Source organism: Arachis hypogaea, chromosome 18, assembly GCF_003086295.3.
Source record: "Arachis hypogaea cultivar Tifrunner chromosome 18, arahy.Tifrunner.gnm2.J5K5, whole genome shotgun sequence".
Lineage (NCBI taxonomy): Eukaryota > Viridiplantae > Streptophyta > Magnoliopsida > Fabales > Fabaceae > Arachis > Arachis hypogaea.
The window spans coordinates 124627053-124652222 of record NC_092053.1 but is presented as its reverse complement, the minus strand read 5'-3'; the positions used below and the strand labels follow the sequence as shown (position 1 = coordinate 124652222).

The window sequence follows — 25170 nt, the reverse complement described above, 5'->3', positions numbered from 1 at the left end:
AATAGAGATAATAGCAATAGATTGAAAATCAGGGATAACAGATATAGATCGAAAAATATAGATAACAGATATAGATAAAAAAACAGAGATATACATCGAAAAATAGAGATAACAAATATAAATATGAAAACAGAGATAACAGATATAGTCTAGAAAACAGAGATGACAGATATATATCCAAAAACAGAGATAGTAGATATAGATTGAAATATAGAGATAATAGATATAGATCATAAAATATATAATAGATATAGATCAGAAAACAGAAATAATAGATATAGATCAGAAAACATAGAAAATAGATATAGCTCGAAAAACATAGAAAATAAATATAAATCGGGAAAATAGAGATAATAGATATAGATCGAAAAACAGAGATCATAAATATAGAATAAAAAATAGAGACAATAAATATATATCAGAAAACAAAGATAACAGATATAAATCGAAAAATAAAGATAACAGGTAGTTAAAAAGAACTTTTGAATCGATCCGAATTTTTTAAACCCGTCGATTCACCAGTTTTAACAAAAATTGACTGGTCTAAATCGATTCTTATTAGTTTTATTTCTTATTCGATTCAATGTCTAATTTAGACAGGTCTTATTCAGCAATTTGTCAATCTTACCATCTAAATTAGTTTGATTTTTATATCTATGCTTTTTATGGGGTTTTTTTTTTTTTTTTGGGTTAAATGACATCAAATGAAATTTGAACCCAAAATTTCTAAACAAAAAAAAAGACATATACCATGTGAATTACAGTTCGTTAGCCCTTTTTATTTCATTTAATTCTATAAATAACTAATCTTAAAATAAGGCAATCAATGATAACATATTTTTTGTGAGTTAATAGTGAAAATCGTCACTGAAAGATATTTCGATCTCCATTTTAGTTTTTGAAAGACAAAATTAATCAAAATTGTCCCCGAAAGATACACGACTTGGTCACGTTAAGTGCCATGTGGCATGATGACGTATTAATGTCACGTGTCACAAGATAATTGGTTGACGTGTTAGATCAGTGACACATGGCGTGGTGTCAGATCAGTGACATGCTTGACATGTAAAAAAGTTATTTATAATCAAATTAGTCCTTGAAAGTTCATACGTAAGTCATTTTCATCCCTAAAATTTTAAAAATTAATCAAATTAGTTCTTACATAATTTTTTTATTTTTTCTTGATAATATTAAATTTGAAATATTTTTTGATACTACTAATTTTAATAGAAATGTAATTGACAAACAAAAAATTAGTAATTGTATCTTTTCTTCTTAAAATTTTTTTCAATAAAATTATCTCTCCTTTAATTCTTCTCAAAATCTCTTTTATTCTTTTCTATTCTAAAACCTTTTCCTTTACATTATTACATTATTACATTTTGATACATTATTACATTTTTAAAACCTTCTCAAAATTTAATTTTGAGTATATATATATATATATATATATATATATATATATATATATATATATATATATATATATATATTCCAGCAAAATGTAATAATGTAAGAAAAATGTTTTAGAATAGAAAAGAATAAGAGAGATTTTGAGAAGAATTAAAGGAAAGAGATAATTTTATTGAAAAATTTTTAAGAAGAAAAGATACAATTACTAATTTTTTGTTTGTCAATTACATTTCTATTAAAATTAGTAGTATCAAAAAATATTTCAAATTTAATATTATCAAGAAAAAATAAAAAAAATTATATAAGGACTAATTTGATTAATTTTTTAAATTTTAGGGATGAAAATGACTTACGTCTGAACTTTCAAGGACTATTTTGATTATAAATAACTTTTTTACATGTCAAGTGACACGTGGTGTGCCACGTATCACTGATCTGACACGTCAATCAATCATCTTGTGACACATGGCATTAACCCACCACGTCATCATGTCACGTGACACTTAACGTGACATGTCATCATCCAACTGATAGAAGGACTAACGTGACCAAATCGTGTATTTTTTGGAGACGATTTCGATTAATTTTATCTTTTAATGACCAAAATAAAAAACGAGATATATTTCAGGACGATTTTTACTATTATTTCTATTTTTCGAGGTAGAGTCCATGTATACTCTGCCCAAAATATTTTACTTCGACACAAATGTCAAAATGATATTTGTAAAATAACAATAAAACTGGAAATTTGGGATTCTTCAAAAAATTCAAGGCGTCAAAGTGCACCCGAAAAAGTATACAAATAATAAAAATTAGTCATTCATATTTAACAGATGCACATATCGTTTTTTCCCCTCTTTTTTCAAATATTCATCTACATTCTTCAATGTTCAAATGATACATCCGACAAAAGATCATCCATGATAGCGCAAACAGCACAACACTCTACATAAGCTATAGCAACTTCAACACTCGCCATCTGTCATCTTGTGTGTATATATATATATATATATAAAATTTAAATTCTTTAAAATAAAAAATTGATAAAATAAAAAAAATTTAATTACTATTAAATTTATAATTTTTATAAAATATATATTTTAATATCTTAATTTAAAAATAATTAATTTTTTATTTGATCATTTTATTAATTTTTTTAGAGTAAAATATCATTTTTGTCCCAAACGTTTGGAGTAAATTCTATTTGTGTCCCTAACGTTTAAATCGTCCTATTTGTATCCCTAATATTTGTAAAAGTGATTCAATGTTATCCTGCCGTCAATTACACATCATGAGCGCTTTACTTTGAATTTTAAAAATCTCTTCTTGAAGTTAGAATACAAATGTTTGGAATAGAATCAATGATCTATTCCGAAAAATAGCTCATCAAATGTTGAAACTAATTCCTACAACATTTACACAGTTCACTTTTCTAGGGACATAATTGAATCTAAACACAAATAGTGAGTATAATATTAAAATCGAACACATCCAAGTGAGACCTAATTGAGAATGAATACATCCAAGTGAGAATAATTGAAAAATATAATCTGATTTGTTAGTATAATTGATAATAGGATAACATTGAATCACTCTTATAAACGTTAAGAATACAAATAGGATGATTTAAACGTTAAGGATACAAATAGGACTTACCCCAAACGTTGAGGACAAAAACGATACTTTACTCATTTTTTTATTTTATTAATTTTTTAATTTAAATTTTAATTTATAAAAATTTTATATACACATAAAAATTTAATATTTTTATTATATATTTATATATAAATATATATATATATATATTAATTTATTTTTAATGTATATTTTTATATTTTAATATTATTTTATATGCGACGAATTCATGATCTACACGCGCCTCGTGGCTTCTGCCCGTGTCTCCCTCTGTCTAAGACCTGAGACGACGTTTCACTCCTTTTGCGGGTTAAACGACAAAAGAGCCAACAAAATTCCGCAAAACGACAATACGCCAACGCTAGTGTGGCATGGCCGTACGGACAGTAGGGATGACACGCCACACGTGGCATAAGATTTAAAGTAGGGCGCACTTGCGTCCTTTGTTTATTCTTGCGACACGTTATGGATGGTACTATGGTAGATACTATAATATTGGGAGTAAATACATGGATAGATAGCTCTCTTTAATTAGGCACCACTATTTGTTCTATAGTTTCAAGTAAAAAGATTATCTAGTTCAAATTTGGAAAAATTCTCTTTGATTATATAATGTGTAAATTCGTACCATTATTGATTTATGAAGTATGCCTCGGTAAAGATTCTATAAATGAGGGAACAACCAAAGTTGACCTAGATATATTCATCAAGATAAACTTGCTGACATTAGAAATAATCTCCTAAAAAAAACAAGAATTACAATCCTTCAAAAATGATAAAAAAATAATTGACAATTTTACGAACTATGATTGATTTATAAATTTTAATAATTGTTTTAGAATTAATTAAGAATAACGGGCACAATATCATACTAATACAAAAAAAGGAACACAAAAAATACTAATACCAAAAAGAGATCATGATTACTTGATTAGTAAAGGTTTCTAAGTTTTATAATCTTTAAGGTGTTTATTGATCAAATATTGTGATAGGTATATAGATAGATAAGGAAATCATATATTTTTTTTTTCTTTATTTGCATACGATATCTCTCAATACCACAAACTAAAGATTAATCTATCATGGATTAAAATTTTATTTAAAAATTTATAGTCAATGAATTGCTATATATATAAAATATAATTCAAATTTTTAATACTTAAATAGACTAATGAACGGATCACTAAATTAATTCAAGTTCGCTGAAATCATATAACTTTAATCTAGCAAAGAACGGCACCTTTTTTTTAAAAAAAAAAAAAAAAATCTTTTCTTTCTTTCTTGTTTTTGCCCTCGAAACTATATCTACTTGTGGCCTGGTGGGACTACCTTCGGCGTCAGTGGATTAACATAGCAATAGCATAATTGAATTTAAAGGAGCTACTACTGATCAAATTAAATACATGGAATTGTAACCAAAAATAAATAAATAAATAAATAAATACATGGAAATATCAACCGGGACCAAAAAGAATTATGGAATTGAATGTTCTGGTTTCATGCTCCATGGTATTCTGCTTCTATCATAACAAAGCATGGAATTTATTCTTCACACTTATCATGAATATGTCCCCATACGTAATCTCTAAGCATATGGACATGTCTAATTTATATGTCCAACAATTATAAAGAAAATGATATTGTCACTTTTTTATTGAGTGATTTTTCTTTTTTTTTTTTTTTTTTTTTTTCTATTTTCGTTATTTTATTTTCTATAGTGATAGAAGAAGCTTTTCATTGTGAGGATAATTTCATAAGAATATAGATAAGTGATATTATTAATTAAAGAATAATAATATACACTTTCAAATTATAAAAATCTTTGATATAGATGAACTCTTAGATAGCGTTTATTTTGAGGTATTGAGACGGAAATTGAGAGACTAGAACTCAATATTATATTTGTTGTTAAAATTTCAGTACTTTCAAAAAGTAGAGACATAAAAAACTGAAATTTTTAGAAATGGAGACTGAAATTTTAATAACATTTTACATCTAAAATACTCCTATTTCAATTAATTAATTCCAACTTTATCTTTTGTGCAAATTAAATTAGAGTTTCATTCTTATTTTGGTCTCTATCTCCCACTTTATACCAAATACAATACTAATACTTATTTCAATCTCTGTTTCTCAGTTTCGGTCTCTAAATTTCTATCTCTCTTCCAAACACTACCTTATGGCTTAAGCAAAACTGCTGGATTGTTACTTTCAAAATTTCAATTTTATTATTTTACAAAACATGTTTCTTTTGTAAAGTTGTCTTTATTTTCTAGGTTTTGGGTGTATTTTCCTTGTTATTGATCTTAGCTTCTTACAGTTACTTGGTCTTCAGTTAAAGAAGGTTCCTGCCATCAATTGCTGGATAGTTTTTTAGAGAGGTGAAAGACCAAAAAGAATACAGATTTAGTTGCATTTGAAAATTATTCGAGACAGAAATACAAAAACAATAGATACAGAAACTCATTTAGTTATAGAAACAGAAACAAACACACAAATGTTTTGTCCAAGAGACATAAATAAGAACGGTAAACTTCAGGAACAATAATGGGCAGCAAGAGTATGATCAATATATTAAATAATGTTCTGCTTGGACAGTTAGTATTTTTAGACAGAAGTTAAGTATATTTTTTGTCTCTAAGTTTACAATTTTTAAAAAAACCTCTAACGTTTAATTTCAATCAATATTATTCCTAACATGTTTAATTTGTGTCAAAGCTATCTCTAGATATTTTGATTTGTATCCCTAATATTTTAGATGTAATTAACGTGTAAAGATAATTTTGACACAAATAAAAAATATCAGAGATAATTAAATGAAATTAAACATTATGAATATTTTTTAAGAAAATTATAAAAGTCAGAGACAGAAAGCATATTTTATACTTAAGATAGAAATGAAAATTGAGCAATAGTATGGCAATGTTTCCACACTTCATGCACCGAAGTCTAAAGTTCGCGCAGCACTCACACCCATTCCCATTGTGGCAACATTACATTTTCCGCTGAGCATTTCGCGTTGCCGTCCTCGCTTTGCTTTGTTGCCAATCATAACATAATGCTACAACATTGAACGTGTGTGAATGCCACCAGAAATTACAGATAGAGCAGCAAAAGAAACAAGCATTTGATCATAAATGAACTATGATCTATCTAGTTGACTAATTTCCCATTTGCATTTCCATAGGGTTACCCAAGAAAACTGGGATTATAGAGTTAAAATGATGAAACAAAAACATGCAAATGTATACACAAACTTTTTCATTGCAGTAAATCTGACAATCCATCAGTTAGGAAGATTGAGATGAGAGTTTCAGGCATTCACTCTGGCACCTCCTAAGGCATATGTCATTCCAATTAGGTACCTGATGCTGGTTAACACAAACAGTGCGAGCGCAAGCGTCAGCGCACGCATCAAGGTCAGATACACCACAGACAGTGACACAAGTATCAGGAATGGGGTCCTTTGAGAACGAGCCAACCTTCTTCAACATCCTCTTCGATGTGCATACCCTTTCGCAGACAAAGATTTCATCGGAGCTCCTTTCTCTTCCCCTCGTGCTCTTCAGCCTCTGCTCCTCTGCATTCCTCTTCTTCACCCTAAAAGCTTGTCCTGCAACAACCAAAGGGATTGCAGCACCCAAAAGGGACCACCAAAATTCCCCCATCTCTAAATATACAATGTCAGCTACCTTGCTTCTAATTATAAAATTTCTAGTTCAACTCGTTCATCAGGATTATCCAACAAAATAACTAAACAACAAGTCAACAACAACAACAAAGCATCATCCCACTAGGTGGGATTGGTTACATGGAACAAACGACGTCATTGAGCCCTATTATATATCATGTCTAGAGTGATACTGTTTAAGCGTAGAGCGAATTAAATCAATTGAAAAAAAAAATCCCAAAATCAAAATCTTTAGAGCGAACTAAATTCCTCAAATTTATCAAACAAAGACAAGTACACCAAAGATTTATATAAAGCATATGTCACTGTTCCATCTATCCTAGTAGACTCATAATAATTTCTTTTATTACTAATAAAAAGAATGAATTATTACATTATCCTTGTCTAGAATACGTAAAAACATCGTAATTATAACAGTGAGAATGAAAGTTGAAAAAAATGAAAATGCCAAATCAAGTGAAGCATTTTAACAAACAGATAACGTGCATTCTGGGGAAGAGAACAAAGTAGTGCATATGCATTTGCATTCTCCACATAGATGCTTCAATTGTGCAGGAGTAAGTAATAACAATGCAAATATAATAATAAAAACAAGTTGCAAGAAAGGAATTAAAAGAAGAATAAGCAAACAGAAGTTGGAGAGAATATTATTATGTAAAACAGAACTAAACGCAAGAAATGGGGAATTTAAAAATAAAGAAAGAGAGGAAGTAGAATGAATGAGTGAGTGTGTAAGAGAAGAAAGGAAGAAAGGAAGGAAGGATTACCGGCGGTTGTGGGAGAGAGAGGAATTGAACCGTCGGCGAAGGCCAATCAGTAAAACGGTAAACAACTAAACACAGCTTTCTTTTCTTTTGGACTTCTGATTTTGGGGAAGGATGAAGAGTTTAGAGGTTTGACTTTTGAATAGTAATTTTTATTTAAATTTTTAATCCGAGTAAGACATATAAAACAGGTCTCTATCAAGTTTTGTTCGGATAAATTACTCTAACAAAAATTTGTAATAAATAAGTTTCAAGTTTTATAAAATATAAAATAAAATAAAAATTTTAATTTTGATGCGCCGTGGGTATAAAATAATTTTACACATGGATCTAATTATGTAATATCATATCAATAAAAATAATAACTTTTTATATTAACAGCGTAAATAGTCATAAAAAATGGATGTAATTCTATGACTGCGTAAAACGCTTTACATTATTAGTGCATTAAAATTAAATTCTAAAATTAATGTTTAATGAAATAAAAAATAAGAGAAAGTCTAGAGGCCAACATTTTTATTAAATATGGTCAGCACTTAACTATTAAAACAAAAATGAATAATTCTATACCATTAGATATTATCTCACATCATTAAAAATATTGATAATGGCTAACCGAGGACTACATATCACAAATTTTGCTAGCTCTAACACTCCTAAAAAAATAAATTAGTTTCACATCTAAACATTTATCTCAATTTTTTCAAGTATTGTTTTTTTTTTTCAAAAATAATTCTTTTGGAGATGCTCCTCCATTCAAACCAAACCAAGTCATGTGAGGTATAGACTATAGAGTTTAGTAATATCAATCATGTGTTATTACACAGATAAAATCATAAGTAATATGTTTGATTGGACAAATATACACTAAGATACATATAGAAAACAAAAAGTTAAATTACTTTTTTATTTTTATAATTTTATTAAAAATTAGGTTTTTATGCCAGTTTTAAATTTCTAATTGTATCATGCTATTTAAAAAATTTAACTTGACAGAATCTACTCAAACATATTTATTAGTGGTGTGAGATGAATATAAACATTTTTATAAAGTTTAGGATAAAGTATTGTTTTGGTTTAACGTTTGGAGTGAATTTTATTTTGGTTCCTAATATTTTAATCGTCATATTTTTATTATAAAACGTTTAAAATAATATCAATATTATTTTTTCAACAAATTTTTTATTAATAATTAACTAAATTGATGTACTATTAATAATATTTTTATTAAAATACTCAACCTATTCTCTCACTTTTATTTTTTTAATAAGTCCAAACTTTATTTTCTTACTCCTTTCTTTCTTTTCTTTTTATATTATTAATTCTCCAAAAAATGTTTGAGGAGAAAAAAGAAAAGAGTAGAAAAATAGGATTTGGATTTATTGAGAGAGTAAAAGTGAAAGAAGATGTTGAACAAATATAATTTTAACAAAAATATTATTAACAGCACATCAATTTTGTTAAATGTTGGTGAGCAATTTGATAGTGAGATAACATTATACTATTTTAAACGTTTTGGGATAAAAATAAAAAGATTAAAAACTAAAATAATATTCACTCTAAATTTTGGGACCAAAATAATACTTTATCTTAATGTTTATTATTAAAAAGATCTAAGTTCAAATTTAAAATTAGTATAAGAATTTAAAATCTAATTAAAAATTTAAAAATATAAAGATTAATAGAATAACTTAATTAAAAAAGTATAATAAGATAAAAACATACAAAATAATTATTGTGCCAAGATAAAAATAAACTATTTTGCAAGAATAAAATACATTAGAAAAATATTTTTTTGTTTTATTTAATATTGAAATTGGCAAAACAATTAACTCCAGTGAAAAAAAAAAAAGAAAGTAAAAAAGAAACATAGACAAAACAGATTTGTCCTTTAGTAAATTATCCAAATAAAGACAACAACAACAAAAAAAATATCCTAAAAGAAAAGGATTGTCGACTTATTTTTTTAGTAATGGAAGTTACTGTTTTGTTATCCTTAGTTATGAGAAAGTTGGGTGTTTTAATTCAATATGGTGGTGATTTTTTTTAATTGTAAAAACCAAATTAGAGACTCAGATTTGGGTGAATTAAAATTTTAAATGAAATTTGAGGATTAGATTTTTAGATTGATGAGTTTGAATTTGAGATTGCAGAAGGGTCCAATTTTTAAGTGGTTGATTTTTTTTATCATTAAACAAAATTGTGGGTCAAATTTATAAAATTTAAAAAATAGACTCTCCGATTTCTTCGAATATAACTTTGACAGCGGAATGAAAGTGTAAAACACACTAACTTTTAATAACTACGCAAAACACAACCATTTCTCTAATATAAAATTAAAAATATACTAATCCTACTAGTAAGCAGTTCACATTAATCAAAATAAGAGCAGTAATTTAAATTGGTTTTAATAATATTTGTTTTCAATAAAATTAAAACTAATAAAAAAATTCAGACAAAATAGTTACTAATATTTTAGAATATAAGATAAATTAATCTCTAATAAAATTTTAAAAGTATATTAATCATATAATTTTTTTAATTTTTAAATAATTTAATCTCTCAACCATGTTATTTTTTCAAAATACTAAGAACAAATTGCCAAGAAAAAATATTAAATGATAATTTATTTTCTAATATTCTCAAAAGTCAATGACTCACACATACACACACAACACAATTACACAAATATACCCAAACATGCTTCATTTATAATTTCTTATATTCTACATTGAATAAGGTGACACAAGGATGAAGCTTGATCCACTTTTCAGCAAAGTTTTTATAGAAAAAAAGGGGTTTCAAAGTGAGTGGCCATATCAATTCTTCTTGCATTGCACTCAAGTAAAAGTAATTAGATCATTCTGGTTTCATTCTTTTCTTTCTTCCAAATTGGAGACATCAGAGATCAGACATTGACATAGACCTTTGCGTGAAGTAGAAATAAAATATACTTCTTATTACATTTAGTTATTTAATTAATTAAAATTCATTAGAAAAAAATATTATTCATATAGGTTAATTCTCATTCTCATTCTCATCATTGCATCATGCTCCATTGTGAGTGAGAGAGAGAGAGAGAGAGAGAGAGAGAGAAAGAAAGGGTCTTCTTATCTCAATCTCAATGTAATTCAGTTCTGAAGAGTGAAAAGCATAGCTCCTACCATAGTAAGTTCTTTACCAAAACAACAAGAAGAAATTGTCTTCTATGCTTCAAACTCATGAGAACCTTAGCTTTGAATCGTATTTGACTAGAGAGTTCAAAAGCGCATTCTACTGTTCTGTGTTTTCTTGTTTTCCTTTTTTGTTTTAATCTTTGTCTATTGCTTCTGAGAAAATCGGAATTTTTCTGTTTAGTGGTTAATGTTTGATTGGGAAGAAAACATGTGAATATTAGTTTGATTTTTTGAGGTTTCTAGTGTAGTAACGGAAATTAAAAATGAAAATATAAAAAGGGTAATCTTTACTTTGTTCTATATAGAAATTTCAGGTTAGCAATAAATAAATCCGATTCCAGGTCAAGAACAAAGAGGGTAGGTTGATCACAATCAAGTTTCTTTGGGGTTTATCTGAGTAGAGGGTAGGTCTTCAAATTCGTTTCCTTTTCAACTTCATAGATGCAACATTCAATTCAGTTTAATGGAGTTAACAGACTGAGATTTATTTGTTTCTTTGTGTGTTTTGGGAATTTAAGTTTGTTTTTGTATATATATGATTTTAGAATGTTTAATTTGTTGTTGTATATTTGTTTTGGTTCCAGGGAATACTTGACTTAAGATGCCAGGAAAACCCGAATCAGACGAATGGCGGGCGAAGCGAAGCCAGCAGATTCAGTTTCAAGCTTCCATTTATGCTCAGCCCTGGTGGCGCGGCGGAGCCGGTGAGAATGCTCCAAAATCATCATCAGTAGATCAGCAGTTGAATGGTTCATCAGCCATGAATGGTGGCACAGTCACAACACAATCAGAGACTAATGAAGTTGTTGGTTTCAATAAACAGATGCAGTCTTTGATTTCTCAATCACTACCTGGAATTGATAACTCAGGTGTCTGTATTTTGGCATAATGCATAGATGTTCTGGTTTTGAGTAAGTATAACACTTTCCCAAATCGTATCGGTCCTGGATTTGGCTTCTCTAAAGTGAGTTTATTGGTAAAGTGGGAAATCCAAGAGGATAACTAACATTTCATCATTTGGTGAGTCCTATACATGATGAAAGCTATTGATTTACCATTGGTTATTCATTAACAGTTAACAGTTAACAGTTAACCCTTTACTTTATCACTTTATGAACATCAACATGCTTACTTTAGAGGAGCCATATTCGTCCCTTTTCTGTCCCATTAATCCCTGCTCAGAGTGTGTGTCTGTGTGTGTGTGTTAAGATCAAATGACAACGATGTCAATTTAAGTATATGTTACACTGTTGAATAGCTTTTTGCTTGTGTAATTGTTTTAAAAAGTTCAACTGTTGGATTAGAAACTTATATCTTATAGATCTATATCTAGAAAATTTCATGTCAATTCATAATCATTTGCTATACTTTTTATATCCTTAAAAATCAACATAATATATATGTTCAGAATATAATAAACCAATAGTTCTTCAGTTGCATGCTTATTGATATGCGATTTCTTGAAATTTGGTATAAATGATCTTTATATATTGTGATTTAATGGTTAAATTGTTAAAATATACTTCCGATTAAGTTATTGCCTATCTTCCACGTGGCAAGAGGTGATTAGTGAGAGGGGAGAATTATTTTTTTTTTTTTTTGTTTCCCACGGTATCCCCCAACCCGGCAGGTCAAGGACTAATCCGTCGCGGTACTGAGCTCCATTTAAGGGTTTGCCGCTGGCCAATGGGTTGCTGCATGCACAAGGCGAGATTCGAACCCCCGACACTTGCTTAAGCGGACTAGTGAGCTAACCACTAGACCAACCCAACTTGGTTGGAGAATTATTGTTTTGGTAGACTTGAGTTGAAATAACTTCAGGTCAGTTGCAATTTTGCTACTGCAGTTTCTCCAACCAATTGAAGTTCTCACATTTAATAGGACTCTTTGTCATCAATGAGTTCCATGACCTTCAAATTAGGGTTTAATTGTCATAAATATAAGTAACTTATCTACTATATGTAACCTTTTTGAAAGGGAGGAATTTGTATCTCAAATGATGGTTTTTGGTTAGTTAATTGTCTTTTTGTCTTGGTTTTGGTCAAAAGAAAAAAACGGTTATCATTTGATCTATGTAGCCGGTTCCACCTATTGGGATAAGAATTTTGATTCGTTAACTGTCTTTTATTTTCATTTTTTATAAAAAATAATAATAAATAAAGTGCAATTGAACCTAAATAGAATATAGGTAGGGAATTGCATGAGGTGCATAGTAGAATTACCAGGAACTGAATTGTGCTTTTGCATATACACTGGAATGTATGAATATGATATTTATAGAAATTTTGATTGTTGTTCTCAGGTGGAGATGTTACCAAAGAGCACCAGAACATCAAACATGCTTTTTCCTCAACCCCATTTACCATGGGAAAACACCTTGGTCCGAATTCCGAGACTGAAAGCATTGGTCATTCAATTGTAAGACCTTTGGAACTAATTTTTTCAGTCATATGCAACTATGGCATGATCCTTTGTTTACTGAGTTTATAGTGCATAAATCTATTCCATACTGTTAATCTTCTTTTTCTTTGTTTCTCCATTTTCTTATTTTTCGGTTTACAGAATCTGGAACCATGTGTTTGTATAGTATACACATATATTATGTTGGTTTAAAAGTAAAACAAACATAATAGGAGTTCTGAATATGATGCAGGTTTTAACTTCACAAGCTTATTTTGATGCACATTATGGTGGAGGCTTGACACCCTATGGGCAACAAACTATGGTATACTATCTAGGATTTTCCGTACAGTGTTTACGAAAATGGTTATCACTCGAACACTCCTCTCTCTCTCTCTCTCTCTCAGATATTCTTTGCATAAATAGCAGACCATAATTAGGCATAGTTACCAAAATTGCTACATAACAATAATTATGCAAACAAGAAGACATGTCTTATCACTTGTTCACTTAGAAGTAATGCATTTCAGCAATGCTAAAACTGTAACAATAAGCATTGAATGCCTTTTTGTTCTATTCCATTCTGTAAGCCGGATTCTTCACGTCCTTTAGGCGGTAATCGCTGCAAATGTGTTACCTTTCAGGATGGTTTTCCTTTTCTCTAATGGATTTCTGTTCTAAGTTATATTCAATATTCTTATTCAATCAATTTAGTGAAATGTTACTTTATTGATGATTTATTTCTAGTCCTAACAGCTGTTGCCATGATTCTAGATAAACCCTCAGCTGTATGGGATGAACCATGCTAGAATGCTTTTGCCACTTGAAATGGAAGAGGAGCCGGTTTATGTCAATGCAAAGCAGTATCATGGTATTCTGAGAAGAAGACAGTCACGTGCTAAGGCCGAGCTCGAAAAGAAAGTGATTAAAGTTAGAAAGGTACATTTGATATCCAAATTTTGAAGAAAGTACCATCTTGAAATGAATGATTCTATTGCTACGAGAATGGGGAGCTTGTAGATTTTAGAACACTTTAGGAGTTTTGAATATCAGAAGAACGTAAAAGTTCTGTTACTCTTGATATGAGAGTTGAGTTTATGTATTAGGAAAAGTCACCTGAACATCAGTTTATCTTTAAATATGCTTCTCCGTTCCACGACGATTAGTAAGTGGAATGATTCTGCATAAGCATATCTGGTATCAACTAGTCTATGATGATAACATTTGGATCATACTACTTCTGTTACTTGTTTCGGATAAAATCTGAATCCATACTTTTCTGGGTGGGCAACTTATCCATTTTAAGATTACCTTCACAAAGCATAAGTGTGACCTAAACAGTTTGGACTTTGGACACATAGGATTTGAAATTGCTGATATAGGAGGTCCTTTATGATTAGATGGAAATTTTCAATTTTTTTACTTCAAATTATATACTGAGAGTCTAGAAGAGGAACCTTGGAGCAATAGGTGAGTTGTCTCCGTGTGATCTCAAGGTCATGGGTTCAAGCCGTGGAAACAGCCACTGATATAATTATCGGGTTAGGCCGTGTACATTACACCCTTTGGGTGCGGCCTTTTCCCGGATCCTGCATTAACACCGGATGCTTTTATACTGTGTGAGTCTAGCATTGTGTTTTTCTCTGTACATGATCATGGTCATTTAGTGCGGTAAATATCACAAATGACCATGATGCTTATTGAGGCTTCATCATTCCTCACACTAGTAGGTGTTTGAGTGAATGTTTTGCATAACTTTAGATCTTTCATTTGTGTCCAATAAGTGATATTTATTACTACTGATGGTTGTAACTTGTAACTTGTTTCACTAATTTCTTTTCTTTCAGCCATATCTTCATGAGTCGCGTCACCTTCATGCTATGAGAAGGGCAAGGGGTAATGGTGGTCGCTTTCTTAATACAAAGAAGCTTGAAGGCAACAACAACAGTGTAAACCCCTCAATGGAATCCGGAAGCTCGCTTTCCGCGGCTCCTTTACATTCCAACAATGATCACTATGTTGTGTCGCAGTCCATGGTTCACGACATGGAGAAAATGCAGAATTTCACCATTGGTTTCCATGGTAGCAATGGTCTGTCCTCAATGTACCATTCACAGTTTAATGGAAGAAATGAGGGACATTGCTTTGGTGGAGAAAGGCAAGGCATGCTTATGCATGGAGCCCCAAATGGGGCTATTGAATGACACCTCCCCCCAAGTTGGTGGTTCCCTCTGGCACATGATGACTCTAAAGGTAACCTGAAAACACTTTACAACCTTGTCTATTTGTTCTAAAGATTATTGTGGGTAAAAGTATTCTAACATAGTAGTATTTGATACATATACATGTATAGCAGACATGGTTTTAATCCGAAATCAAAAGCATGTCAACAACCTTATCATCGAGTTTTATTTTGATGCACTGATAGTGTTTTACAATGTCGTTCAATCACATCATTCTTTCAAATGACTATTCATTCAGTCAATGTAAAGGTAGTTATTTCTGCGGATGTGCCGTTACGCGATTGAATGCACATGTAAAACTGTTTTACACTAACAGTGCATAAAAATTAAATTCCTTGTCATTTTGAATATAGAAAGTTTTTAGTAATGGAAACAAATATAAGACATACCCATGATAAGAAGTTTTACAAATCTACATGTAAATAACTTTATACTTTGAAACTTTCCTTTACATGATTAAGAGTGTTGTGTGTTTGTCCATTATTGCTTTGAATCCTATATAAGGCTAATATTGTTGCAGATGAAGTTGGTGAGCTTTGTCTCATCCAACTTTGGAGGAGACCACCGTTACAATAGAGAGTTTCATCTCAGGCAACTCATTCTTGGCTCAGTTAAATGGTGAGATCAATAAGGAAGGTTCATGGTTCAATCCATGCCTTCTTTGGTCTCCCTTTATCTCAATTTCCCTTCACTAAATCCATTTGTAAAATGGATGAAGGAAAGAAGAAAAATAACTTTGATTTCTGAACTGTTTGTGACTTGGATGTGGACATATAATATTTAAATATGGGAGATATTAGAAACTTGATTTGAATGTTCATAGAACCGTACATTGACATCATTTGCGTGAAAATTTCATAATATTGTGTTTCTTGACATGCATCTCCCTTAATTGGTGAGTATTTAGTGGGCTATACTTGCATATTTATATGCTTGTGTATTTTTTAACATTGATAGTAATGATTGATGAATGTTATTAAATATTAAAAGTATACATACTATTTTTTTCAAGTCATTATCTATACAATAATAGAGTTGTGCTAAGTTAATTTATTTCAAATCATATTTATGAAATAGAAAAGGTTTTAAATACTAATGTATTTTTAAAAAAGTTATAATATGTACAGGAAAGCAAACTCAATTTAATTTTAAAATCTTATATTTTTATTAAAAAGTATAAATAATATTAAGTTTGTATGACCGAAAAAAAAACCATAATAATTAATCTCTCATCATTTATTTTATAAGTGGGATAAAAAAATATGAGAGAGAAATTATTTAAGAATGAGAAATTACACTTTACTTTCTAAAGTGAAAATTCAAAAGCTAAAGGATTCAAATTTTATAATTAACCATGTTCTTAACCCAAAACAGGTTTTCTTCTAATGGAATGTTTAACACACACAGTCACAAATGTACAGAATCAACAATCAAGTACAAAATAAAAGAATTTTGATTTTTTTTTTCTTTTGCATAACATACATTACTATGAATTTTATATTTCACTTTCTGAGTTTAATCCAAAATTTGAACTCGATACAACCTTTATGGAGGCCAACAAATCTTCTACCATGTCACTGCCTCGGTGACAAAGAATTTTGACATTTGAAACCAAGTTTAACGGCGTGTTTGGTAAATACATTAAAGAGAATAAAAGTGCGTTTAAAATATTTAAAAAATTGTTAATTTTTATATGTTATTTTTAATTTTATAAATAAATATTAATTTTTATTATAATAAAAAATTATAACATACTAAAATAGAGTATCATAAAAAATATTATATAAAAAAGTATAAAAAAAATTAAATATATTTAAAAAAATAACATTATAATTTAATATTATATTTTTTAATAATTATCTATCTAAAAGTAATTTTAACTAATATTATCTAAACAATATTTATTTTATCAAAATTAATTTTAGTATAAAATTGTCAAATATAAATAATGTTGGCATAAACTCACTTCTACTCAAAATCAATTCTACAAAATCACTTTTATTCAAATTCCAATTCGACAAACCTCAATATAAACATATACTGAATATTTATTCTCATAAATTACGTGGCTACATTCACAATTTTTTTTTTTTCTTAACTTCCTCTCTCTCAATTGCTTCTCTCACAAGTATAATACGTGTAACTCTTATTTATTTATTTTTTTTTCTCTTATCTAGATTTTTTTTTAACCATCTAATTAAATGGATAATTAAGTCATTTATATATTATATATACACTTAATAAATTATTTGTGACATTATCCTTGTGTCATGAATCTCAACTATTGCTCTAAACATCTAATGTCCAAATCTGAAGAATCTCATCACATTATTCAGAAAATCTTTTTTGTTCATAAGCTTTCATGATCTCATCTATCATCTATGCGTACTATATCCATTTCAGATGGCTTCCCTTAATGTATCAAGATTCTAGGACCATAACTCATTTTTTAATTATAATATGACAGAAAATGTGCACTGTCTCCATTTCAGAATTAAAAGTTTCCTTGAATACATACACTGGAAATTAAAGAAACAATTTGATAGATTAGAGCTTAATTCTAAATATTATTTTAGCATTGCTATATATACAAGTTGTATGTGATTCATGTACTAAGTACTAACCAAGAAGTTTTCAATCGCAAGGTAGGTTCATTTATTAATATATTTTTTTTCGTATTGTATTTTTCAATTTAATTTTCATATTCGATTTTCTTTTATTTGTTTGTTTTTCTATTTATACAAACTCAAATATGTTATTTGAGTAATTTATAAATCTGTTGTTACTGAAGGTAAAATTATGTATTGTAATGTTGAGTAAGAAATTAGTTAACTCAAATTTAATTAGAAAAAACTCATTTATACATTTCTTGAATCTACCTGCCACTCATTGGATTCTTTTCCTTGAATTATTAGGTTAACCATAAAAAACCTCCCAAATTATTCAAACGCTAACAGAATGCATCCGAATTTTACTATCGACAAAAATGTCTTCAAATAATTTTAAAACGCGATAAAAATGTCCAACAATAAATATATATTTTAGAAAATGTTTGAGATTGAATTTTGATGCAATTTTTTGCAAGTATGATTATAAAAATGAGATATTATTATCCTTAAAATTTGGTAATTTTTCGTTATATATATATATATATATATATATATATATATAAATTTTTTTAACAACCAATAATACTTTTAAAAAATCACAAAAAATATATACTTAGCAAAAATTACCAAATTTTAAAAATCATAATATATCATTTTTTTAATCATACTTACAAAAAATCGCATTAAAATCCAACATCTAATGTATTTTTTGAAATGTTAAATTTTTTGCAAAATTATCTAATATTAAATATGTATTTTCTCAAAAAATACATTAGAGATTGAATTTTGATACGATTTTTTGCAAGTATAATTAGAAAACTGGGATATTATTATCCTTAAAATTTGGTAATTTTTTTTAGTATATATTTTTTTATTAACAACCAATAATATTTTTAAAAAATCATAAAAAAATATATATACTTAGCAAAAAAGTCACCAAATTTTAAGAATAATAATATTCTATTTTTTATTATATCAAAATTCAATATCTAAGACATTTTTTAAAAATACATATTTACAGTTGGATATTTTTATTACGTTTTTAAATTATTTAAAAGCAATTTTATCGATAACAAAATTTGAATACATTTTTATTGGCATTTAAATAATTTAAAGACATTTTTAGTAGTTAACCCTTAAAAAAATATGCCTCCACATAGAAGCTATAGCTATGGACACATTACAATATTATAATTGTTACAATGATTTAATTAGGCAAGTTTGTTCTCATATAAGTAGTTACATACGGTCTAAATCAAAATCAAAATCAAATGTGTGCAACAATTTGTGGTTGCAATTTTACATACATAAATTTTCCTTTTCTCTTCTAGCTCTTCGATATATTTTTTTTTTTTCACTTCTCTCACACTTCAAAATCATGTTTTGTTTTGAAATGTCAATTAGAATAGAACAACAATGTGCTTCACTTTACTAGAACATTCAAAACAGAGAAACAACTAAAACAAATGGGTCTTAACTAATATCAATCCAAATGTTTTTTTTGCCTTAGATATTTACATTTCCATGGAACATCATTCCTATAGTGGCACTTAAGAATGGCAACCATTATTATTGTCTAAAAAAAATACACGGGCTCGGAATAAGCCATGTTTAACAAGGATTTTTTTTTAATTATAAATTAAAAAATAATTATTTTTCAAAAATAAAATACGACTTATTCCTATGTACTCTTGTACTTTTCTATATTTTATTTTTAATATACAAGAGTACATGAGAGTACACAAGAGTACACAGAAATAAGTTGTATTTTATTTTTTAAAAATAGTTATTTTTTAATTTATAACTAAAAATTTTTTGTTAAATATGGCTTATTACAGTGTAACATGTATTTTTGAAGACGAGTGTACTTTGGTGTTGGACTGATGCGGTCTCAAAGGTTTATGATGCTCATAGTGGTTATTTGTGGCTCAGTAAGAAGATGTTTAGTTGGGAGAATAGGGATAATTGACTTTGGCTTTGGCGTCAACATGTTTCAAGCACAAATTTTTGGCCTGACTATGTCTTCGGGAGGCTCTTTCCTATTGCATTTCGTTTTAGGAGGGGCATTTCGCACACAGATAGTTGTCCACGATGTTTCTTAGGTCAGGAATCGGTTTTACATTGTATTCGGGATTATCCAAAAGCCCAACTTGTTTGGCAAGCTTTAGGGATCTCCGATCAACCAGTGGATTTGATGAGTTGGTTCTTATATAATAGCAAACAGCGCCCCTTTAGATTCCTTTCTGGTCTATGGTGGATTTGGTGTTCGAGAAATAACGAGATATTTCATTCTCACCAGCATTGGACCACAGACAAGGTGATTGGTATGGCTTTGTCCTTAGAAAAGGAGCTTCGAAATATTTTTGAGTTGCAACGACTATCTATCCCCTCAACCATTAATTGTGATGCTAGCTATACTGGCAGTGGTGCTCGAGTTGGTTTTGCTTGTGTTAGCAGAGATTGAAAGGGAAGGTGGCAACGAGGCTGTCGAGTTGGTTTTGCTTGTGTTAGCAGAGATTGAAAGGGAAGGTGGCAACGAGGCTGTCTGGGAACAATTGAGAGTCCTAGCATTTTGCAAGGAGAGTTGTTTGCTATTTGGAGAGGCTTTCTTTTAGCATGGGACTCGGGACAAAGAGACATTATATGTTCTTTTAGCATGAGACTCGAGACAAAGAGACATTATATGTGAGACAGACTGTGTGGAGGCTTTTACTATTATCAATAATTTACAATATTGCTCTGGATTTATTGATCCTTTGGTGTTAAAAATCCGAGATATCATGTCTTAAAAATGGCGTGCTGATCTTCGGTTGATCTTGAGAGATGCAAATACAATAGCAGACATCATGGCAAAGACTGCAATGAGGACTATTTCTCCCTAAGTGAAACTTCCATTGCCTTAAAAAGAGTTTGAGATTCTCCCCAAATAGAGCTTCCATTCCATTACCTTAGAAGGAGTTTGAGAGTAATATTCAACAGCACCGCCTTTCTTAAGCAGTTTCTTATTTTTTTTTTCTTTCTTAATTTTTGTTTATTTTCTTTTAAGTCACCAAAAAAATATACTATTTATAAATCTATATACTCTTTTGAAAACGATGATGATGATATGGATTAAAAACGTATATTTTAAAAATTTTAAAGAGTTCGGAGAAAAGTACTCCATAATTTTTATAGAATTCGGCAGTGGATCCGGCAAACTTGTCCAAATCCCAAAAAAAAAAAAAACGTGCATTTCAATAATAATAAAAAAAAAACGTGCATTTCAATAATCAAAGCTTTTTTTTCGGACAATTTGTGGTTGCAATTTTACATGCATAAAATTTCCTTTTTGCTTCTAGCTCCTCGATATTTTTTTTTTCTTTTCCACTTCTCTCACACCTCTCTGCCTCTTCAAAATCGTGTTTTGTTTTGAAATGTCAATTAGAATAGAACAATGTGCTTCACCTTACTAGAACATTCAAAACAAAAAAACAACTAAAACAAATGAGTCTTAACTAATATCAATCCAGATGTTCTTTTTTTTTTTTTTTCTTTTGTTTTGATATTTACATTTCCATGGAACAACATTCCTTTAGTGGCACTTTGCTCCTTCCCTTGAAAAAAAATCTGTCACAATTGATCAAATACTTCATTAGGACCCTCAAAATAAAAAATAAACAAAAAAAAAGAGATGATATTTGTAAAGTCCAGTACACAAGCTAACATGCACTCCGTCTCTGCCCTTGGATGGGGTGTGGAATCTTCTTAAATGAATAAATACCACCACATCCAAAGGCGAGAGGTTAGAGTGCACACTTAGTGTACAAGGCAAACATGAATAACAAAACCTTTTTTCTGGAAAATTTGCTAGAAAGCAAGAAATGTTAAATTGTAGAGTCCAATATCTCTGCAATTAACCAATATTACAGCTACAATTCAAAGTGTAAACCAATAAATAGCAGTAATTATGTTAAAATGAATAGAACCACATCCATACCATTGTTGGTTTTTCCTGAACTCAGTAAGCACGGGATATATGTTCTCGAATGCTGTGTAAGTTTCATCTCTCACCTAGAATATGGAAAGAAAACAAAATAAATAATCTTGGGAACAAGTACATCAAAACCAAAATGAGAAGAACAGACAAAAAATACGAAGGAATATTACCTTGGCACCTGTTAGCACAATTTTCCCAGAGACAAATATAAGCAAGACTATCTTAGGCTGCTTCATACGGTAAATTAGCCCCGGAAACAGCTCTGGTTCGTACTAACACCACAAACAGCAAAGTTGAAGATTTATTCAACATTTTCTTTAACTTGATGACATGGGAATTTATTGAACATGCAACTTGTTTCATGAATACAATACCATTCATTAAGGTTCACTATTTCCCACCATGTTACTCATTAAAATATCATACACAAGAAAGAAATATAGCCTTCTGCAGCGTTCAATGAAACATTGAGCATAGCCAGACAGCAGCAGCATCACATTAATAACTAAACAAAACCAGCTTAAGGTTGTTCAATATCAGTTTTGCATATGGAGTTCAATACATGTCAGATCAACGCTCTCAATAGTTGGAGAAACTAAAATTTAGACAACATATAGTTCTCTATATATAATATCTCACAGGGTACATAATTCCATCTCGATATAATTATTTTTAATGTAGAAGTCATGAGATACCCAAAACCCATTAAAAAAAAATAATGTTAAATAATAAGTTAATAACTTACACTTGAGAAAGCACCATGGGAATATGCAAGACCCTCAAGTCTTATGGGGAACTTGACATCACAAGAGCCAACAATATTCTGAATCTTAAAATCCTGAAGCATGAAATGAGTCAACTAATATTAGATATAACAGTAGAGATTGAAAATACTTCGTAAACATAACAAGATATAACAGAAGTATTACCTTAAATTTGGCCGGGAAACCAAGCTTCTGGATAATTCGAGCGTACTAACGGAAGAAAATGCAAAATTAGACGATGATACAAATTTTTAGGAATAAAGAGCATCCTAACCCACCCACCCCCTCTCTTTCAATATGAAGAAAGAAGGCAAATGGATACTCATGCACATGCAACGAGGATGAAAACAAATAAGAACCTTATTCTACTCCAAACGACAGAATGAGCAGGGTTATAGCCAAACTATCACAAACAACATATTTGACCCGTCTAATTAAAGCTCCATTTCACGGATATTCAGTAACATACAGGATAAATAGAAAAAAATAATGCATACCTTCCTTGCGGCCAATTTAGACTGTTGCTCACTCTTCGCTCCAGTACACACCTAGCCATACCAATGGAATTTAACATTAGGAATGTAAGCTAAAGCTTAAAAGAGACAAATTCAACTAAAGTGACAAGAATCATCCAATCATGAATAAAATCCCAAAGCAAGAGCATTATTGAAATCATGGCAGAATACAATGAATCATAAGATGATCAATTAGCAAAAGTAGTAGCATATAAAAAAATTCACCACCGTTTTATTTGAGGACAGTGATATCCACTACCAGCATTTATAACAGAATACTAGGTTAGTTTAAGGAACATACCATCTTGCCAGAAGCAAAAATGAGGGCAGTTGTTTTTGGTTCTCTGATCCTCATAATCACAGCAGCGAAACGCTATAAAGGATGATAACACAACTATTAGCAGAGTGTACAAGGTTAATTATTGATTTTGGATCAAATATAAACATATGTTTATATGTTTCGAATATAATGTTTATATGTTTCGAAAAGCAAGATACATGGACAAAATGCATGTAGTTCCTAAGCAAACCATAATTATGATAGAGCAAAGTGTTTGTACAGCTTAGAACAATATGCATAAGTTAAATTCAACATCAACTAAGTGAAACTTGCCTTGGGATTGTACTCTGCATTACGAGCTTGAAGTGCAATCGTTTTAAGATCCAACTTACAGTCCAAATTGACCGTTGATACAATATTTCTGGGGTACAAATAATTTGGTTATCAGATTATAAAAGCAAAGTGATTACATATTCCAAGATAAACAACAAAACTTTAACACATAAAGTCAGCTACATAAACTAAACCTCATTAAAGTGTTCTATTGTAAATTATATACAAAGACAAAATTATGAAGATCAGATAGATACTCACTGAAGGGTAGGCACAATCCCAGAAGGGTGCTTGGTCAGATCCACTGGTTGGCTACCCTCCAATCCTTGGTCAGCCATGTACCCTAATAATTATATAACATTACACTCGGTCAGTACCAAATTTTCATCCTCGTTTTTTTTCTTACATAAAAGGAACTATTCCAACCAAAATAATTATTAATATTTAATATATACCCTCTCCTCCCCCACCCCCAAAAAAAAAAGGCACCCAGATCTTAAAATCTCCCCAAAATAAAAAAACTAGGAAAAAGAATGAAAAATCTAATAGCTGAACAAAATTCTTACCACAATACAATATCTTGACCCTTATTCATAACACGAGGAAACATTTTTACCGAAAGAACCCCCAGAAAAATGAAAAGGAACTCAGATCCCATATTTCCCCAAAAAGAATTGAGGAAAGAAACAGTCAAAATAGAAAACCTAACAACTATAGACAAATTCCCAAAAATTCTTTGTTCTCCTTTTAATTAAATATAAAATAAAAAGAGGGGTTGTATATATATATATATGTCGATTGAGACAGAGCAAGCGAGATCGGACCTTTGAGGGCAAAATTAGGTTCGGATTAAGGTTATGGGTAGACGAGAATCTACAAATTTTGAAAAATTGAAACTTAATTGAGGAGGGGAGTGTAAGAGAGAGTGGAGAAAGCGGGAAGGATTCGAAAGAACGGTTCTTTTATATGAGAAAGAGATGCGATGTTATATAGAGGGAGAGAGAAGATAGATTTGGGAACAAGATAGAGAAAGTGAAAGAAGGTTTTGTTCGTTGGCTGTGTGTTGCGGAAAGATCTGGAGAGCTGAAAGGGTAAGAAGGACAAAGTAGCCGCTCCAACCTCTTATTTATAGAGAGGTGTTACTATAAATAACCCTTTCACACTCATAGAAAAAAAAATAATAACCCTTTCAAATCGGTAAAAAATTTGTTCGAGTGTCATTTAAAAAAAATTTTTAATGATATTTAAAAAAAAAAATTTTAAAAATAAAAGTAATTTTATTTTTAATATTTCATATAAAATTTTTTTTTATTTGTTAATTATGTTTGGATAAAATAAGATAAAAATATTTTTTGTTTATTTATTATGTAA

At 29.7% G+C, this 25170-nt stretch overlaps 3 protein-coding genes across 6 annotated transcripts; 1 reads left to right on the top strand and 2 right to left on the bottom strand.

Moving 5' to 3' along the window:
* Window positions 1–5913: 5913 nt before the first annotated feature.
* Window positions 5914–7647, bottom strand: LOC112772359 (uncharacterized protein At5g64816). Of its 2 annotated transcripts, XM_072224232.1 has the most exons (3): window positions 7507–7647; window positions 6414–6718; window positions 5914–6109 (listed from the first exon to the last, which is right to left on the bottom strand). In XM_072224232.1, exons 2-3 carry the CDS (start codon window positions 6714–6716, stop codon window positions 5984–5986), a joined length of 429 nt encoding a protein of 142 aa, XP_072080333.1. In that variant the 5' UTR covers window positions 6717–6718; window positions 7507–7647; the 3' UTR covers window positions 5914–5983. The 2 variants fall into 2 exon arrangements, with proteins under 2 accessions (XP_072080333.1, XP_025673078.1); XM_025817293.2 differs by having other exon boundaries at window positions 5914–6718.
* A 2668-nt stretch (window positions 7648–10315) lies between these two features.
* On the top strand, window positions 10316–16198 carry LOC112771200 (nuclear transcription factor Y subunit A-1). 2 transcript variants are annotated; one of them, XM_029295139.2, is made up of 8 exons: window positions 10546–10671; window positions 10985–11083; window positions 11264–11548; window positions 12982–13097; window positions 13333–13404; window positions 13854–14018; window positions 14927–15332; window positions 15843–16198. In XM_029295139.2, the coding sequence occupies exons 3-7, from the start codon at window positions 11281–11283 to the stop codon at window positions 15281–15283; spliced, it is 978 nt and encodes a 325-aa protein (XP_029150972.1). In that variant the 5' UTR covers window positions 10546–10671; window positions 10985–11083; window positions 11264–11280; the 3' UTR covers window positions 15284–15332; window positions 15843–16198. The 2 variants fall into 2 exon arrangements, with proteins under 2 accessions (XP_025671634.1, XP_029150972.1); XM_025815849.3 differs by lacking the exon at window positions 10985–11083 and having other exon boundaries at window positions 10316–10671.
* A 5134-nt stretch (window positions 16199–21332) lies between these two features.
* Window positions 21333–24921, bottom strand: LOC112771684 (TATA-box-binding protein). 2 transcript variants are annotated; one of them, XM_025816485.3, is made up of 10 exons: window positions 24624–24921; window positions 24061–24142; window positions 23800–23887; window positions 23488–23559; window positions 23169–23219; window positions 22837–22881; window positions 22653–22745; window positions 22078–22179; window positions 21908–21981; window positions 21333–21537 (listed from the first exon to the last, which is right to left on the bottom strand). In XM_025816485.3, coding segments are annotated over exons 2-10 (603 nt in total). In that variant the 5' UTR covers window positions 24138–24142; window positions 24624–24921; the 3' UTR covers window positions 21333–21536. The 2 variants fall into 2 exon arrangements, with proteins under 2 accessions (XP_025672270.1, XP_025672272.1); XM_025816487.3 differs by having other exon boundaries at window positions 24366–24919.
* Between the last annotated feature and the right edge of the window lie 249 nt (window positions 24922–25170).